This window comes from Zygotorulaspora mrakii, chromosome 1 (genome assembly GCF_013402915.1).
Source record: "Zygotorulaspora mrakii chromosome 1, complete sequence".
In the NCBI taxonomy this organism is placed as follows: Eukaryota; Fungi; Ascomycota; class Saccharomycetes; order Saccharomycetales; family Saccharomycetaceae; genus Zygotorulaspora; species Zygotorulaspora mrakii.
This window is the reverse complement of record NC_050719.1, coordinates 840220-858318: the sequence shown is the minus strand read 5'-3', so window position 1 is coordinate 858318 and position 18099 is coordinate 840220. Positions and strand designations below refer to the sequence as shown.

Genomic DNA, 18099 nt, shown 5'->3' with positions numbered 1-18099 from the left:
TAGAAACCTGTTCAATAGCTTGTAGTTTCAAATCACCACCTTTAAATTTTTCTTTCCTTGAATAGGGCAAAAAAAATCAAAAACCAAAAACGACTTGAGCGAAAAGAACGGAGGAGGGAGGAAGGAGGAAAGAGGGAGGGGCGCCGAGGAAGAATTTATGAATTCAGGTTTAATTGGTGTTAACCCTAGAGCCACCCGAGACAATTATGGTATTCTCTTGTAAAATCTTGATCAGTATAGAGTACTCTTCAAATGAGGTGCTCACTGTAAATCGAAGAAAAGAGAGACGTTTATCTTAAAACTGATGCTGAACCAAAACAATCAAATATAAATGATCGTGATATGCAACTTTAATTCACTCAAAATTCTTGTGGTCCTTGCTTTTAAAGAAAAAATAAAGGATAAATAAAATTGTAAATTATTGGAAACCTCTTGGTTAAAAAGGAAAAAAAGTCCGCTGCAAGGCTGCCACTTCAATCTATTATGCGATCAAAAAAAAACAAAGAAAGGTCCTTTGCTTCCTTGCGCAGTTTTAACTTTGCGTTTTAGCTCCTTGCTTGATAGTCTGGATTTTCGATACTTTTCAGAATGAGGCTTCTTTTTTTGTATTGAAGGGAAGAATGCTTGTATACAGATTTAAGTGGCGGAGTCGTTAAAAAGGATGTAGCTCTGCAAAGAGGAGGAGAAGTTACTGTTTCCCCCCAAGAAGCACTAGCATGTATTCAACTTGACACTTCTGTTGAGCTTGCTAATCTCCTTGGTACGTCTAGAATAGGTGCCAGGGAGTTCTGCAAGGATTCGACTTGGACACAGCGACACTGCAAAGAAAGGAACTTGGAACGGCGGCTGGAATCACAAGTTGATGTGATTCTTATATTTCTGCACCTCAATAATCAATAAATAGATCTCTTTTATTGCATTAAATTGCCTAGAAGCGCAGTAAATTATACTTTGTACCACGTAGAGCACACAGACGAATGCATGCAAAGGAACGAAAGGCGGCCAGACGAAAACCGTTTCTAGACTATATTACCCATGGTTTTGTTCACCACTTAATGGATCAATTTTTGGCGAGTCTCTTCTTGTCAAGTTGCAAAAGTAGATAAGGATCAAGAAGAAAAGATTTGTTTAGAATTAAGCGCCGATGTTCTCATTCGAACTTGCAGTTACCCGCAAAGTACGATAATTTGACAGAAGCATTTCAAGGCGTAATAAGAAAATAAAAAAAAAAATCTTTGATTAGTTAAAATGATACATTACACAGTGTCCTTCATTGGTCACGTACGCTTCGAGACTTATAGTTTATTCGTAATTGGAAGGATATCTGAAGTCTGTAAGTTCGTAGAAATTCTCTTTAACGCTTCTTACACTGACAAATCTGTTTAAAATGTTACCACTGCCAGCTTTGTCATTAGTTCCACTCATTCTTGCACCACCAAACCATTGTTGAGCAACTACTGCACCCGTACACTTGTCATTGATGTAGAAATTACCAGCGCTGTATCTTAGTTTTTCGCTTGCCTCTAAAATCGCATCGCGATCCTTCGCAAAGATGGAACCTGTCAATGCATACATACTAGTGTTGTTGATCAAATCACAAACCTGGGAGAACTCGTTGTCTGGATACTCGTAGACAGTAAGTATGGGTCCGAAAAATTCTGTTGATAGGAACTTATGGTTAGGATTGGTAGTCTTGATAATCGTTGGTCCAACGAACCACGCTGACGATTTGTCATATTGACCACCATACACAATTTCCAATTCTGGATCTTTCTTTGCTTCTTCAATAGCACCAACCAGCTTGTTATAACTTTGTTCATGAATGACTGGACCCATGAAACCATGTAAGTCGCCCCCGCTTATACTACCTGCTGATGTATTAACTGGCTGAATCTTGTGTTGTTGCAAACTACCTGCAATATCCTTGAAGAACTCTTCACTCTTGGAGTTTGGCAGATAGACTCTTGAAGCTGCAGAACATTTTTGGCCTTGATATTCGAAAGCACCTCTAATAGTTGACAAAACTGCATGTGGGATACTAGCAGAAGGGTGAATTAAATGAAAATTTTTTCCTCCAGTCTCTCCAACAATTCTTGGATAATCCCTGTAGACGTTATTCACAACACCCTCCTGAATCTTACCGTACAGTTGTTTGAAAACGTTTGTAGAACCAGTAAAATGTAGAGCGGCGAAATCTTTGTCATTCAAAACGTGTTGTGTAACTTCAATAGCATTACCAGGGATAAAATTAACAACACCCTTTGGTAAACCTGCTTCTTCTAAAACTGTTAACAAAAGGTAATTGGATAAGGATGCAGTTTGCGATGGCTTCCACACCACCGTATTACCCATTAAGGCCGGTGCGCCAACTAGGTTACCGGCGATTGCAGTAAAATTGAAGGGTGTGACAGCATAGACAAAACCTTCCAAAGGCCTGTATTCAGCTTTATTCCAGACTCCAGCACTTGATTCCACTGGCTGCTGCGAATACAGTTCACTGGCATACTTAACGTTGAATCTAAAAAAATCGGCCAACTCAGTGATACAGTCAATTTCTGCTTGGTACACATTTTTACCTTGACCTAACATAGTTGCCGCCAGCATATCATAACGATATTTCGTAGAAAGTAAGTCAGCTGCTTTCAAAAAAATGGCAGCTCGGTCATAAAACGGCATCGAAGCCCATTTGGCCTTGGCATCCTTTGAAGCTTGAATCGCACGTAAAATGTCTTCCTCGTTTGCCTGAGTAACGTTTGCGAGAACATGCTTATGATTAGCCGGATTCGTTTGTTCAAAGTATGGTCGACTCTTCTTATCGTTATAGTAAACTCTCTCGCCATTGATAACTAGGGGAACATCTAGAGAAGAACTCTTAAATTTCATCAGCGATGCTCGTAAAAGATCCCAATCCTTGGTGTCGGCGACACCAAATGCTTTAATAGGTTCATTTGTTATCTGCTTTGGAACTCTCACCTGAGAAAGCTGGGCAATACACCTAATACTTTGTGATGAACGTTGTAAAAATTTCGTTCTCGATAGCATCATAAATAATTCTCCAGCACTACCTCGTTTATTGGTCAACTGATTATCCTTTAGAATGGCAACCCTTAACTCGGGAAACGTAAATTTCAAGTTAACACAAAACCAGTCTTACGAGTAAGATGTTTATATATGAGGTATGTATATTTTTTTTCTCCATCTGCCAATGCATTTTCATCGAGTTTATTCTATTTCTTCCTTAACATTGATAAACGCATTTTTACGTCGGGAAACGAATCGCGCGCAGCCGCCAATGGCAGCGTATCCCGAGACAATACCCTTGTAGTAATAAAGTTGTATAAAATGAACTAACACGCTTCGAAGGCGTTCAGTGTTGAAGCTCTCTCGATGCATTTTCATGATGATGTTCGTGATTTCGATTTTGGGCCTGACGCTGATGATGGCTTTGATCCTGCAGTAATTGTTGTTCTTGTTGAAGTGCTAATAGTTGGCGCGAGGGAGCGCCGTAGTAGCTCTTAGCCCTAGCGAATCCCAGTAAAAAGTTTGAACAAAAGGACCATACGACGATGCTGATTATGACTACAGATAGGGCTTTCCAGCCGATGGGTTCTATGAATGAATTGATTATTTCACCAAACAGCTTAGCACTCAATGTAGAGCGAGCTCGGAAAAATATATCATTGTTTCTATTCATGCAAAGATCCCATTGTTGGCATTGCTCTTTTAGCGCGGGCCTCACTTGAATGTGACACTCATTAGCCAAGTAGTGATTTTTGCAAAGTGACGATTCGTAGTTTAGCTCCAATTTTCTATGTTCCCATGTTGATTTAATATCCTTTCTCAAAGTCCGTATGAACGAAGTGATGAATGAAAAGATGGTGGTTATAGTTATGCAGTTCAAAAAAAGCTGTAGATATGACATTATATCGTATGAATGCTTCGAAAATGGCCGTGAATTTTCTGACCAAGGTACCGGTAATTTGAGTTTGTCGTATTCGTGCATTGAAACGTCTTGCTGTCGATCATAGCCAGTCTGCTGTTTGTATATGAAAGGTGCCGACTCTGACTCTGTGTAGTAACCTCCTGTACTTGGATAGTAGTGATGATGATTGTTTATTGAAACCTGAATGGGTTGCGTTTTATTTCGCAGCCGCAACTCTTCTTTGATTTCTGCCGAGTCCCAACCAGTTGAAGCTGTTTGAGTTGTGAAACAGTTATGTGTCTCGGCGAGCTTCGACTCATTTTCTTCATGAGGTGCATATTCCACAGGAAGTCCCTCAATCTTTGTAGCGGCTGCTATACCCAAGGATGTTGGCGATAACAATGCCTTAAAGACCTGCTTGCTATTTACATTGATCTCTTCAGCATTATCTTCCTTGTCTGATTTACTCTTGACCCTCGCCTTTTCTTTGTGTCCTTTTTTTTCCACTACTTTCTCCTTCTCGATACGCTTCCTGCCAATATCAGGTAGCTCAAAAGTAACCTTTGGCAATGCTTCCTCTATGGTATGTATACTTTCCGTAATGGTTTCTTTATCTTGTTCAACAAACTCTTCATCCACGTCCATCTCATCACTAAATGCTTCCAGAAAATTAGTCGAGTTCCTCAAGGGCGATGGAGATGTCGGAAAGTGCTGCATGTATTTATTGAGAATGTTCGCCGACAATCTCTGACTGGCATCGGATATACTTAAAGTTGAAATGCTTAATAGTTCATCTTCAGTCAACTTTGACTCAAATTCGTCCTCAATACTTAGACTGCCAAATTGATCCATATTTCTCCTATTCGAAACCTGAAGACCGTAATAAGTCAAGCATGCAAATTTCAAATGAACTTATGCACAGGATTGGATAATGTGTGTTTCACTTGTCCGTATCGATTGCTTATGATGTTTATGTGTTTACACGTTAGTTTTTTTTTTTTTTTTTTTTTAGTTCTGCAAGTTATCTTAATATATAAATCTATTTGCCAGAAAGCTTCAGGGATTACATTACTTTTATACTGAGATCATTCTGAGGGTTTTAGTTTATACAAAGTATCCAAGAAGCCCACAACAATTTTATCTGCAATACCAGTAGATTTCACGCTACCCGCTACGCCATATAAGGCACTTGTACCATCAGATGAAGGTTTGGAATTGGGGTCATCGCGCAGTTCTTTGGTGATATCTTTCAATAGAGTGATCAATTGATCTACCGAATTCACGCTTAACTTGGTAACGGCAAGATGAAGAGCTGGTGGCTTTTGTAGAGCACTCAAATGCCAACCTTCCTTTGCCAACCTATCACCCAATTCATACATGTCAATTGTATGAGAGGTGAAAGCAATTACAGAGCAAACGGGGTCACCAATGATTTCTAAATCTGGCACTTCCTGCATTATACAATTTTTCAGCTTTCTGGCTGCATTGATAATACTTCTGCATGAATCTATGTAGCCTGCTTCCCCAATATGTACCATTGTTGCCCAACAACCGACAACTAAAGCGCCAGGACGGGATCCGGCCAGCGTTGGCGATCCATAGAGGCCTCCCGTCCAATCAGTACTCACATAGTATTGATGTTTTCTTAAGTCACTATTGCGATACATGATAATGGAAGAACCTTTTGGAGCGAATCCGTACTTGTGAGTGTCACAGGATATTGAAGTTACGCCCGGAACTCTAAAATCAAATGGCGGCAAATCATTGAACCCAGCCTTCTGCATAAAAGCGACAATGAAGGAACCTAGACAACAGTCAACATGCAATGGAATATTGTATCTTGTAGCTAAATTACCGAGACCCACGATATCATCTACAATACCATGTGGGAAGTTTGGAGCTGAGCCAACTAATAGAACAGTATTCCTATTGATAAAACTTTTAACTTTTTTCAAATTCACTTGATACGTATTTGGATCGACCTCAACATGGTGGATCTTGATACCGAAATAGTATGAGGCCTTTTCGAACCCGGCATGTGCAGTAACAGGAACAATCATTTCAGGTTTAATGATACCACGCTCGTGATACGCATACATTTTCGCACTTAAGCATGCCAAGAGCAGTGATTCAGTTCCACCAGAACTGGTGGTAGCACATCCTGCATCTGCAGGTGCATGAAACATATTAAGGACCATCGAAACTACTTCAGCTTCCATTTTACGAACCGCTGGAAATACATCTGGATGTAGCTGATTAGCGACGCAGTACTTTTCGAATGCTTCACTCTGTAGATGAATAAGCTCATCGCCTCCGTGATAGACTGCTCCCGATACTTTACCCTCCTTCCATTCTGTGTGTGGGATGATTGTGTCCAGCTTATCAAGTTCTTCCAGTATCTCTTCCTCTGATAGCCCCTTTAAGGGGATGGTCTCGTAATCCGCAAGTGACTCATCATTTTTTATAAGCTCCCTCTCCATAGCAATCGTTACTTTCTTTAATTCCTTTTCAACAGAAGACTTCAATATGGTCGTATTTAGTAGCCATCGGAATACCCCAGCGATACATGTGCGGTATATTCTTGATGCCGAACCTATTATTCCATACCATTTCAATTCGTAAAGAACCTTTTTTATAATCTTATAAAAGAGCAGGAAAAGTAGATAATCTTTCAATAGCTCAATCCATGTATGTGTCTTGACGTAAACTGGGCATTTATCGTAAATTGCAGTTGGTACTTGTTGCCATTGAATCTGCCAAAGGTTATTCGGTAAATATGACCGATAACCATCTAAAGCCGCATTATCCTGCAACATTTAAACACACAAAAGAGTAGCTAGGTCCTTAGTAGGGGCTGAAAAGGTAGTAGTAATTGCTTCTTTAAAGTAAATCCCCATATTTAATTTATAAATTGAGGAAAATGCACTTTGTAATATCTCGGAACTGGAAAAAAAGTGAACTCAATATACCGAATTTTTTCGTTATATAAATGATATGATCTAGCCACTGCCGTATAATTCTTCACTGTGATAATACACTATTATGTAATAACTACGTATACGTGGGTGTGTTGGATCTTGTGGACTTATGACGTGAAGCAAGAGTCGATGAGCGACTGTTGGATGGAGTTCCGGAGTTTGAATGAGGATTCCAGTCACCATTTGCGGATAATTTGAAACCGTAGTGGGAGCTCATTTTGTTTATATACGATTTAAGGAACTTGTTTTTATTCTTTGTTAGCTTTTCCTGGTCCGCCAAAGCCCGTTTCTTCGCTAGCAACGATTTTAGTTCGAGTTCGGCTGCTGGACCCTTTAAATCCTTCTGCGATTGTTCAACAGCAGTTTTAGATGCAGTAAGTTGTTGCGCAACCTCAACAGCTCGGGAAGATTTTTGTTGATATTCTAAGCGAAGATTATCATTTTGATCACTTTTCTCGTTGTTGCTCTTTTCCCAGTGGTCTACCTCTCCCTTCAGCCGCACAGTTTCTTCCTTATACTCATCAACTTTTTTTTGTGCATCCTCTTGTGACAAATTTACTATTGCTTTGAGTTCCCTTTGCATCTCCTGCAGCGTTTTTAATCTCCTGTCTAGTTTATCAGCCTCAGTTTGGAATCTCTCCAACTTCTTTTCGGTATCATTTTGCGTTTTCTTGCGATCTTCCAGTGTTTTAAATTTAACTCCTATCTCGTGTTTAAGTTCATCTAGTAAATTTTGCCGTTCAGTTTCTCTTCCTCTTTTACCCACCAGTACTCTTGTGTTCTCTTTTGTTTCCTTTTGAATCTCCATTAATCTGTCTACTGTTTTTTTCATCAATTCCGACTGATACGATTTCATATCGAAATCAGTTTCATCTATGGATAATTGTGAATTTCCATATGTTAAACTTGAGAGTCTGGGTTGATACGGCTCAGCACCTTCATCAGTACCGGATAGATCAATGTCCGGTAAAGCTGAAGTAATAGGCTGATCAGACAGCAGTAAACGGACCAGCTGTTTATAATCAATCGGTGCTTTGGTTTCGTTATTACTTTCCGACAAATGCCTACTACGCAAAAAGTAATCTATCGAGTTCTTCAACAACTCATACTCAACAGAATCATCTGTTGATGTATTAGCCAGTATATAATGATCTGGCGAATCGACAACGAGAATCTTGATAATCGGTATCCTTTTACTAGCTTTCATGTTTAATGGGGTTAGAGCTGGTAAGCTCGGATCTAGCAGAGGATCAAAACTTATAATGTAATCGCAATCGTAATCTTTGAGCAATGAAGAATCATTGATTAAGTGCGTTGTAGTGGTTAAAAATAGCCAATCTTCAGCTACTGGTTTTTGCTTGCGCAGTTTTCTTTTTGCAGAATAGTCGTAGTCATCTCTAGGGTAGCCTGTATATGAATTTGAACTGGATTCAACGCTGGGAGTACCATCCTTAGAATCATTCATGTCTTGTCCTCTATTCTGATTCTCTTCAAAATAAACGTGTTTCTCATCGTATAAAGACGTCCCAGAGAGCCTTTTTATTCTCACAGTTTCTCCCAATATCAGACCCTCAAGTAAATCCAGTTCTCTAACACTATGCGAGATTAATGCTATCTTCAGAATTCCAGGGTATTTGACTCGATCCCTGTGAATTATATGGTAAAGAAGCTGTTGGAATTTTTGAAATTTATCACTGCTATTTATCAGCTTTTCATTGGGTTCCATTCGCAGAAATTGCCGAGGCATATAATGATCGACAAGCAAACATGGATGATTGGCGACAGCTCTTATATTATGGTCAAATACGTAAGTCATTTTTTTACTTGAAAGTTTGGGATACATTGTGGTTTCTTCAACACCATTATCATTGTCATGTTCATCCACAGCACTAATTTCCCTTATAAAATATTTCGCATGCAACGAAATCAAGATTTCGATTAGGTCTTGCTGAAAATTCGTAAGACCAACTGGTAAATAGTACACATGGGTATTTCTTGAGCTTCTATTCATCGAAATAACAAACTGCTCCTGCTTTGCAATCTCTTGATAGTGCGCAGACAATAAAATTATAGGTCATGTTTCCAAATCTCAAAGATTTTCGAAGCTTTTTATTTAACCTTATAAGTTTTTCCTGAAGAAGCGTTATTACAGGTTCCATGAAAAGCACATTCCCCCATTCAGAATGACAATACAGAACTAAAAGAAACGCAGTTGCAAGACAATTCCTTCAACGTGCAATCAAAGGTCTGGAGGTACCATTCTTGCTCGTGATAAGTTAGATGCATCTATGGTGCTTACCACAGTGTAGTTCCCAGGGAACCTCTAAACTGGCTATCTACAGCTTGGTGCCAGGAAGCCACGGAGTGACTGTGTTGGCACATTGACTACGATCCAGCGAGTTTTATTCACATAGATAAACGTTTACTTGCGAATTATTGTATTACATGCAGTTTCGCCCAAATGGCCAGTTTCAGCACTATTTTTCAGGGCCTACAATGTACTTCTTGCTCTGCCATATTATCAAGCACTATTCGTGATAATTTCCCGCAGTGTGGTCTACGTTTCAAATTCTCGATTCAGTTCTGGCAGATCACTTTGCTGATCTCCGAATCGTAAAAGTTATACACCGAGCGGGCTAATGGCACCGTTCCCATCCATTGATGGACCCTTTCTATCAACTCCAATCTTGTCAAACTGTTAGGACAAATCACGCCACGACTGTCAATTTGCTTAAGAACTTATTGATATTTAGACAAGAATACGTCATATTCCATGAGTAATGGGAAAGAGCTTCCTTTCATGTCTCTGAAACTTGTGGTAAAGCAAGAAGAACATCTGGGACAAATAGCAGCACACCTGCAATCCTAAAGAGCACTAGGAACATATTCCTTCATAGCGTGCACTGATGTAGAGAACTCATGCCTTGTGGTATGTCTAAAAAAAAAAGACGTATTTGGTGATTCGTTTCTTCTCTGCTGTGTAAAAACATGAAATAAAAATGAGAAAAACTATCAAACTTTCAGTAAAACGAAGCAATTGCATCAGCAATAGCTATCGATAAAGCTAGATAGCCAACCGCCAAGCGTGTTCACAACTATAAGAATGTCTTATAGGGGTAATTGGGCTATTTCAAAATTTCGCCCAGCATCGTGGCTGGAAAAATGTGGATATGCCCCACAGATATTTGTATTTAGAAATTTAGAAAGTGGTCAAGTTATATATTCCCAGTTCCCAAATTTCAGCCAAAGACAAATTGAAAGACTGTTTCAGCGGCCTAATTGGGAGAACAAGATGCCCTCTGCAAGAAGAGACATCTGGAGATGCATGTGTGTGGTCGATATGCCAAATTATGAGTCCAGCGTTCAATTATACCAAAATCTACGCAGATTGAGATACCTTCGCGATGTAAGCAATGCCAAGGAGGCTAACCTATTGAGAAAGAAAAACGAAGACGGTAACGTATGGTATAGCATGCAATATCGTCCCACATACACACAGGAAGCCGTGGCAGATCTGAGAGAATGTTTATTGAAATCCGGACAGGGAGCTAATGGAATAAAAGTGCATTGGGAGGATCCATGGAGGATGGGAGATAAAGCAAAGTGGTGGACGCCCTTTTTACCAAATGTAAAGCATGTCACAATGAATCGTTTGGGCAATACCGCACGAGAGGAAAGTGCACTGCTGAGAGAGTTAGGAGACAAAGCTAAGGAAGAATTTGCAAAACATAAAGAGCAAAAGACTCTTGCTGCGTCGATCTCTTTGTAAATGCGTCGATCTTACGAGTTGCGCTTCCTATACATGAACTTTCAAACTAACGAATCGCCGAATTTCAACTAAATTCGCCGAAACGTCTGTAAATAGTGTTAAAAATTTTCAGTCTTTTTACATAATAAGGCCACATTACAGTAGATAGGGGCCAATCCCCATATAAAACGCGTGTTTCAGTTCCACGGAAACACTTTGCATCTTAATCAAGCATCAGGCCATAATCGGTAGATGCACTGAATATCGAATTTCCACACATTATCGCGATTCTCTCGTTTAATGGTTCGTGTAAGACACCTTTTTAGGAAATTTGCACAAGTTTTTCAGGAAATAAGAAATTCACTGATGAAAAGAAAAAGAACAGTATTTCACAAGTTGATGATTATTCAGTGTATAACAAACAACAACAAATACGTCTAGTGTTGGTGTGGAACGGACTTTATAACCTGCTGCGCACTTGTTGTTGTATATAAACGAGGGGTCGAAAACATTTTATCGATTGTTGGAAAGTATTTGTCTGTGACACAATCTATACCTCTGAGCTTTTACGTGAGAGGAACGAGAAATTATAAGCAATGAACGTAAGCAGTGGTTTTGATGAAGCTTACAAAGTCAAGGGAATGTTCGGGTACATGCATTCTGACGTTGCCCCAGAAGTTATCTTGAGACCCAAGGCTGACATACTGTCGTTTATTCCTGACAACGTTCTAACATTGGCACTACCTGTGGTTGCGTACTGGGCATTGTCTCTGATTTTCCATTCTATCGATGTATTGCATTTAGCAGAAAAGTATAGAATACACCCAAGTGCAGAAGTAGCTGCTAGAAATAGAGTTGGGCGCATAGAGGTTTTATGCGAGGTTTTATTCCAGCATATTGTTCAAAGTGTTGTTGGGTTTGTGACCCAAATTTGGGACACTCCACCAATGACTGGTTATGAAGAAAGAGCTTTATGGAAGTGGAGACAGTATCTACCATCTTCAATCCCTGATGCTGCCATTTATGTCGGTTACATGTACGGATTTTCAGCTGTCAAGCTTTTGGTTGGGTTTACCTTTATTGATACTTGGCAGTATTGGTTGCATAGATTAATGCACACTAATAGTACTCTTTACAGGATGTTTCATTCTAGGCATCATCGTCTATATGTTCCATACGCATATGGTGCACTTTACAATGCTCCAGTCGAAGGTTTCTTGTTAGACACCTTAGGAACTGGTATTGCTATGATAATAACGTCATTGTCTTACAGGGAACAAATGGTTTTGTACACATTTGCTACATTGAAAACTGTGGATGATCATTGCGGTTATGCATTGCCTTGGGATCCATTCCAGTTTTTCTTCCCTAATAATGCAGTCTATCATGATATTCATCACCAAAACTTCGGTATTAAGACAAACTATGCTCAACCTTTCTTTACATTTTGGGATACTTTGTTCGGCACATACTTCAAAGGGTTCGAAGATTACCAAAAGGCACAAAGACGAGTGACCATTGACCAATACAAGAAGTTTTTGGATGAAAGAAAGAAGAAAAGCCAGCCAGGTAAAACTGAGTGAATGCTGTACGCAAGCGGGCATTCTGTCCTTTAGTCTGTTACAGAAGCAATAAGTAGTTTAGTTATTTGCTGTTTGATGTTGTTATGTTCTACATGTCGTTATTTATGTTGTTTTATATGGGGTTGCGATCTTTTTGAATATAAAATAAAAAATTGAAATGAAGATTGAAAAAAGGGAGATTTTCACCTCCTAAATAGATTCTTCCAATACCTTATTCAATTTTTGAATCTTCGAAGAAATGCTTAGATCTACTGTCTTGTCTGCAATTTCAACAATTAGACCACCTTGGATTTCTGGTCTAACGGAGTTCTCCAACTTCAAAGTTTTGCTTTGACCAACCAAGCTGGATTGGCCTACAGCCTTTTCAATTCTCTTTAAAGACTTGACATCCAACGGTTGAGCCGTGATGACGGTTGCCTTAACTAATCCATTGTAAGCATCAGTCAAAGTCGCAAACTGTGTACCAACCTTTGTGAAGAGATCCAGCCTGTTATTTTCTGCCAAAACACTTAATAGATTGGCAACAGTGCTGTCTATGCGTGCTTGCTGTGAGAGAGTCTTGACAACCAAATTTCTGTCCTGTGCAGATAATGCTGGATTTAACAAAATTTCTTTCAACTTTGGATCCTTTTCAACAGTTTGAGTTAAAGTAGCTAAAGACTTAGCAGCTGATTCTACCGAGGAAGATTTTGAAGCTGCAGTGAAAAGTGCTGTTGCATAGGTTCCATCTAAACCAAACAACTGAACAGGTGGCTTGATGCCAGCCTTGGCACTAGCAGCCAAAGAACGTGAGAAAACTCTTCCAAAAATCATTGTATCACCGGTATGTGGTAGCTTCTAACACCTCCAAATTAAAGAAACTTGTTGAAGGTTCCCTTACTGGCCCAATAATGTCTAAAATGTCTAACGATACTTCATTATTATCCTCAAAGGAGGTTTCGCACCTGTCAGCTCTATTTTTTCCAAGATTGAACGTTTCCATAATTGTCACTATAAACGCACATCCAGTTCTGATATCTCATTGGCTAATAGGGATAAAAACGCTACTTCAAGAATTGCAGCGACACATCAATCAGCAATGAGGCGACCTGTATCAATTATTGCAATATAAGCTCTTATTATGACTATTGATGCTTCAATGGGATCATTACTCCTCATTTGAACAAATTTCCTCATACGGGAATTTTAGTATGTATCCTGTTTAGGAGTTGTGAATCAAAAGAGGAAAATCTCAACTTTCATTTATTTTTGACATGTTTTTTGAAAAAATTTTAAAACTAAAAGAGATGAGATGAGATGAGTTGAACAGTAGCTTAAGCAAGGCGTGAGGGCGAGCAACTGTAGCACTAGCATATCAATTTTACTTACAAGAATGGGTAATCTCTTAGCAGATCAGATTATAGAGATTTCAAATAGGCCTGTAAATGCTGATTACGACATTGAGGACAATGACGTAGGAGTCTTTGAACATAGAGACGACAGGTCTAGCGGTGATGAGAGTGATGGATCAGCAGACGATGCAGGCAGTAAGAATCAAAAAGACCATTACGTCTCAGTAGGAAATTCCAAACTTAGGGATGACGGTATGGAGCTGGATGGAGGTAAGTATCATGGAGCAAAGGGATCAAGACATGAGTTGTTTGATGACGGACTTGAAGAGGGTATCCCAACCGAGGAGGAATCGGCACAAGAGAGTGATGCTGTCTCGTGGCGCACAGACTCCGAGGATGAGGCGGATAGCGATCGCGAAAGTAGCAGTGGGGAAGAAGTGGAAGCGGAGCAAGATGAAGAAGTCGAAGAGGAATCTGAAGTGAAAAGAGACCGTTTAGCTGAAATGGTTGAGCAGGAAACGAGGAAAGCGGTCAAAAAGCTATCAGAGACAACCCAACGAGATGCAGCCAAGGGTCTTTGCATCATTGAACAGTCTCAGTTATTCGATAGCATTTTAGACGTTAGAATGAAACTGCAAAAAGGTATAGCAGCAGCTAACAATTTACCTCTAAGCGAGAATTCATGGTCTTACTACGAGTCTCAATCTCCTGAAACTGAAAAACTTTTGAAGAAGACCAGCAAACTTCTGGAAAAATTGCTCGGCCAAATGGTGGATTTTAGGAAAGAATTTCAGATCAATGACAATATCTCTCCAAGTAGTGAAGAAAAGCACGGGAAATCGCAGAAGAAAAGGTCAATCAGTCAATTGACCAAAGACACAGCAGGTCTTGATGATGAATTGATGGAATACAGATCTGCGGTTCTTAATAAATGGTCAACAAAAGTTAATGCTGCATCCGGTAAATCTGCATTGAACTCGTCTAAATTCAAAGCAATCAATCAGCCTTCAGATGTGCAGGTCGAGAATCAATTATCAGATATGGATAGACTGATAAAGCGGACATGTTTGAGCAGGAGAAACACCAGACCATTGAGATTTCAAGAAGATTTAAAATGCGGTAGATTAAGTTTATTGGAACCCCCAGAGGACAAAGAGGACTCAAAAAATGATCCAGGTGAGGACATTGATATTCCTAAAAACTATGATCCAAGAAGAAAGGATGATACCAGTATAGATACAAGCGAAAATCCATATATCTTTGACGATGAAGACTTCTACCGTGTATTACTGAATGATCTTGTTGATAAAAAAATATTAAATGCAAAGAATTCTCAAGGTAGTAGTGCTACAATTGCGATAACCTCTCGCTCAAATAATAAGCTAAAGAAAAATATCGATACTAAGGCTTCCAAAGGAAGAAAACTAAATTACTCTATTCAAGAAGCCATCGCAAACTTTGAAGCTCCAAGAGACCTCGGTTATAAATGGTCGGATGAGCAGATTGATGAGTTTTTTGCTGGTTTGCTGGGCCAAAAGGTTAGTTTTGACGAAGTTGAAGATCATTCCGGTAACGAAAATGAAGATGCTCAAGAATCTTCCGCATTCAAGAACGATGACATTCAAATATTTGGTTGATTACATACAAATATCCTATATAGAAAATAAATTTTTCCAGACACTCAAACTTATATTTATCTGCACTAGCTTTTACTTTTTGAAAAAAGTTTGATTACATTGAGTTTTATTTTTCTATGCAGTGCTTGTATAAAAGGAATCAATCGCTTTCATCAAGACATATTTCACAATAAATTGCAGGCATAATTGTATTCGGACTGCCAGCAAAGCTTATCGACATCGATGGATTTCCTGCTCCGACCAACCGACAATACCGGTGCGGATTCTATAATCACGATTCTGCCATCACCAGGATTTGTAATTAAATCGAAATTAGTTTCAACTCAAAATAGACAGAGCAATTTGACTCATTTAGAACCAAATGTCAAGATATTCATAAACGTATGCCATGAGGCTAGCGTGCCAAAACCGGACATTGATTTTGATCCTAATGTTGTGTACCCTTTGATAATGGAGAACCAATGGGAAATACCAATAGTAACATCAGCGATAAGAGATGACAAGGATAAAAAAGGCTCACCATGCTATGTATGGGATTGTTGTATCAACACAATATGTATGAACTGGATAAGTGTGAATATTCAATTACGAGACATATTAGTAGAGTGGTGTTTAGAGTCTTGCGAGATCTCAGATACCGTGGAAATATCTCGAGATGCTCTAAGCTTTCCAAAGATGAAGAAGAAGGGCGAAATAATTCCACCCTTGGAGATTTTATCAGATGTGCTGAAGAAAGATTACCGAATGGATCTTATCAGCTTTGCAGAAGACGAAAAAAACGATCCGGCAAGTATACTGAAATTGAAGAGAGATCTATTTACTGAGGAGACGAACAATTCACTTGATGACTCAGATGGCAAAAGCTTACCATCACTTTTTCCTAATACTAGCAATTACACATCAGAAAAGCCCCTGATTCAGGAAATTGATGACTTGACACTCAATGAAATTAAGAATAAGAAGTCAATAATCTCACAGGAGACACCTGAAATCCATTTCGAAGTAAACATAAGGAAGACGAATAACAGAAAAGACTACAAACTGCGGATAGAAGTTCTCTCCGAGATTGAATCAGCGTCTAGCTTACTTGTGCGATATCAACAAGAGGATAATTCTCTCTTTATAAAGAACACAAACTTGGACTTTTACAAAGAGAAAAAGTTAGAGATACCTTTGCCCAGCATTTTTTCTAAAGCAGATGCTGCATCAATGAGATGTTTCTTTATTATCGGTGAGAAGAAACTTATAATCTTCATATGATTCTTTCGAGCTCGTGCTTAAGTACAGTCGTTTCACTTATGTATATCGTCTATAATCCGTTATATATTCAATGAGGTGGGAAGGCTAGATTTTGTCTGTGCGCAACGTATTCACTATCTGAATATCCCAATATGTCTTCGATCTTTTCACTCTGGAAACCTTTGATTTTTGACAAATCTGTGCTAGTATAGTTAGGTCTTGCTCTTCCAACTGTTTTTAAAGGTACAGTTGGATCCAATGTGCCGTCCTGCGATCTCTTTCCCAGCTTTATATCAACACATTCCATCTCATGGAAGTGCCCTTCAACGTCTATTACACCAGCAGGTAAGAGACCCGCCTTATTCTTACGCGTAATAGCAGCATAAGCACCTTTATCAATAATAATGGCTCCGCCGCTTACCAAACCATGTAACAACCAGAACTCTTTGTTCTTCAAATGCTTCTGATGATCGTTAGCAATGAATTTGGTATGCAAAGGAACATTCAGCTCTTCCAGTCTCTTTAGTTCATGTCCCTGCAACTCCTGCAAATCTTCAGTATAGTCTGGTGGAGATTCTTTATCCAAATCCAAACTCTGAATATAATTCACAACTTTCAATATGTTAGCTGGCGCATCGCTTTTCATTACAATTGTATGAACACCTGCATTCGTAGCCAGATCAGCTGCTATGATTTTTGTTTGCATACCGCCTGTTCCCACATCTGATCCTGACCCACTTGAAGTATTCACTCCAGGCAAGCCTCTTGCTAACTCAGGGACAATCAAAATTTTCTTAGCATCAGGATTCGTTCTAGGGTTATCTGTATACAAACAGTCAACGTCCGTCAACAAAAACAGATAATCTGCCCCAATTAAAGCTGCTGTGATTGCAGATAGCGTGTCGTTATCACCAAATTTGATTTCACTCACGGATAACGTATCGTTCTCATTCACAATCGGAACCACACCCATCTTTAAAAGCTCATCAATTGTGTTTTGTGCATTTTTGTACTGTGACCAATCTGCTATATCATTCCTGGTAATCAGAATTTGAGCGATTCTCTGATCAAACTCAGCAAAGAGACGATCCCATCTGCCAATTAATCTTCCTTGGCCAACAGCTGCGATTGCTTGAACTTCAGAAAGGCGCTTTGGTCTCTTTTCAAGGTTTAGAATCTTCAAGCCTACTGCAATACCACCACTGGATACTATTATAACTCTGTGCCCTAACCTTTTCAATCGGACCACCGTTTCCACTATGAGTGACATGATTGACAGTTTTGGTTCCTTCGTTGTCTCATCCACCAAGGAGGAAGATCCCAGCTTGATAACGATAGTATAAGAATTACTCATCATACGGATGTATGACCTCAATGACCTCTACCACGCCTGTTCGAAAGCTCATCATATCTTAAATTGAATGAGTAAGTTTTCCATTTCTACTGCGTAAGATCATCATATTACAGATAGGTAAAATAATAAATGTGTAGTGTGGTGTAGGGATGCTTTGAAGACAATATCCTCATTATAGCGAGCAGAGGCCATCCAAGTAATGAAATTGACTGATATCATAAAGCAATTTCATAACTTTATGCTTATGATGTCAAGTGCAACGCTCACCAAGCTCTTCTCTTTAACCAGTCTTGCACATCAAGCTTGA

The 18099-nt window shown here is 39.3% G+C and overlaps 10 protein-coding genes across 10 annotated transcripts; 4 read left to right on the top strand and 6 right to left on the bottom strand.

Moving 5' to 3' along the window:
* Window positions 1-1302: 1302 nt before the first annotated feature.
* On the bottom strand, window positions 1303-3045 carry PUT2 (1-pyrroline-5-carboxylate dehydrogenase; the record flags this gene model as incomplete). Its single annotated transcript, XM_037286323.1, has 1 exon — window positions 1303-3045. One exon carries the CDS (start codon window positions 3043-3045, stop codon window positions 1303-1305), a length of 1743 nt encoding a protein of 580 aa, XP_037142218.1.
* A 322-nt stretch (window positions 3046-3367) lies between these two features.
* On the bottom strand, window positions 3368-4774 carry BRL1 (Brl1p; the record flags this gene model as incomplete). Its single annotated transcript, XM_037286322.1, has 1 exon — window positions 3368-4774. The coding sequence occupies one exon, from the start codon at window positions 4772-4774 to the stop codon at window positions 3368-3370; it is 1407 nt and encodes a 468-aa protein (XP_037142217.1).
* Window positions 4775-5007: 233 nt separating this feature from the next.
* On the bottom strand, window positions 5008-6738 carry DPL1 (sphinganine-1-phosphate aldolase DPL1; the record flags this gene model as incomplete). The annotated part of the gene is made up of 1 exon (XM_037286321.1): window positions 5008-6738. The coding sequence occupies one exon, from the start codon at window positions 6736-6738 to the stop codon at window positions 5008-5010; it is 1731 nt and encodes a 576-aa protein (XP_037142216.1).
* Window positions 6739-6973: 235 nt separating this feature from the next.
* Window positions 6974-8911, bottom strand: HDA2 (Hda2p; the record flags this gene model as incomplete). The annotated part of the gene is made up of 1 exon (XM_037286320.1): window positions 6974-8911. One exon carries the CDS (start codon window positions 8909-8911, stop codon window positions 6974-6976), a length of 1938 nt encoding a protein of 645 aa, XP_037142215.1.
* A 1092-nt stretch (window positions 8912-10003) lies between these two features.
* On the top strand, window positions 10004-10669 carry MHR1 (mitochondrial 54S ribosomal protein mL67; the record flags this gene model as incomplete). Its single annotated transcript, XM_037286319.1, has 1 exon — window positions 10004-10669. One exon carries the CDS (start codon window positions 10004-10006, stop codon window positions 10667-10669), a length of 666 nt encoding a protein of 221 aa, XP_037142214.1.
* Window positions 10670-11244: 575 nt separating this feature from the next.
* On the top strand, window positions 11245-12231 carry SUR2 (sphingosine hydroxylase; the record flags this gene model as incomplete). Its single annotated transcript, XM_037286318.1, has 1 exon — window positions 11245-12231. The coding sequence occupies one exon, from the start codon at window positions 11245-11247 to the stop codon at window positions 12229-12231; it is 987 nt and encodes a 328-aa protein (XP_037142213.1).
* A 189-nt stretch (window positions 12232-12420) lies between these two features.
* ATP5 (F1F0 ATP synthase subunit 5) lies at window positions 12421-13044 on the bottom strand (the record flags this gene model as incomplete). Its single annotated transcript, XM_037286317.1, has 1 exon — window positions 12421-13044. The coding sequence occupies one exon, from the start codon at window positions 13042-13044 to the stop codon at window positions 12421-12423; it is 624 nt and encodes a 207-aa protein (XP_037142212.1).
* Window positions 13045-13603: 559 nt separating this feature from the next.
* On the top strand, window positions 13604-15199 carry BFR2 (rRNA-processing protein BFR2; the record flags this gene model as incomplete). The annotated part of the gene is made up of 1 exon (XM_037286316.1): window positions 13604-15199. The coding sequence occupies one exon, from the start codon at window positions 13604-13606 to the stop codon at window positions 15197-15199; it is 1596 nt and encodes a 531-aa protein (XP_037142211.1).
* A 222-nt stretch (window positions 15200-15421) lies between these two features.
* On the top strand, window positions 15422-16459 carry PIH1 (Pih1p; the record flags this gene model as incomplete). The annotated part of the gene is made up of 1 exon (XM_037286315.1): window positions 15422-16459. One exon carries the CDS (start codon window positions 15422-15424, stop codon window positions 16457-16459), a length of 1038 nt encoding a protein of 345 aa, XP_037142210.1.
* A 67-nt stretch (window positions 16460-16526) lies between these two features.
* PRO1 (glutamate 5-kinase) lies at window positions 16527-17795 on the bottom strand (the record flags this gene model as incomplete). Its single annotated transcript, XM_037286314.1, has 1 exon — window positions 16527-17795. The coding sequence occupies one exon, from the start codon at window positions 17793-17795 to the stop codon at window positions 16527-16529; it is 1269 nt and encodes a 422-aa protein (XP_037142209.1).
* Between the last annotated feature and the right edge of the window lie 304 nt (window positions 17796-18099).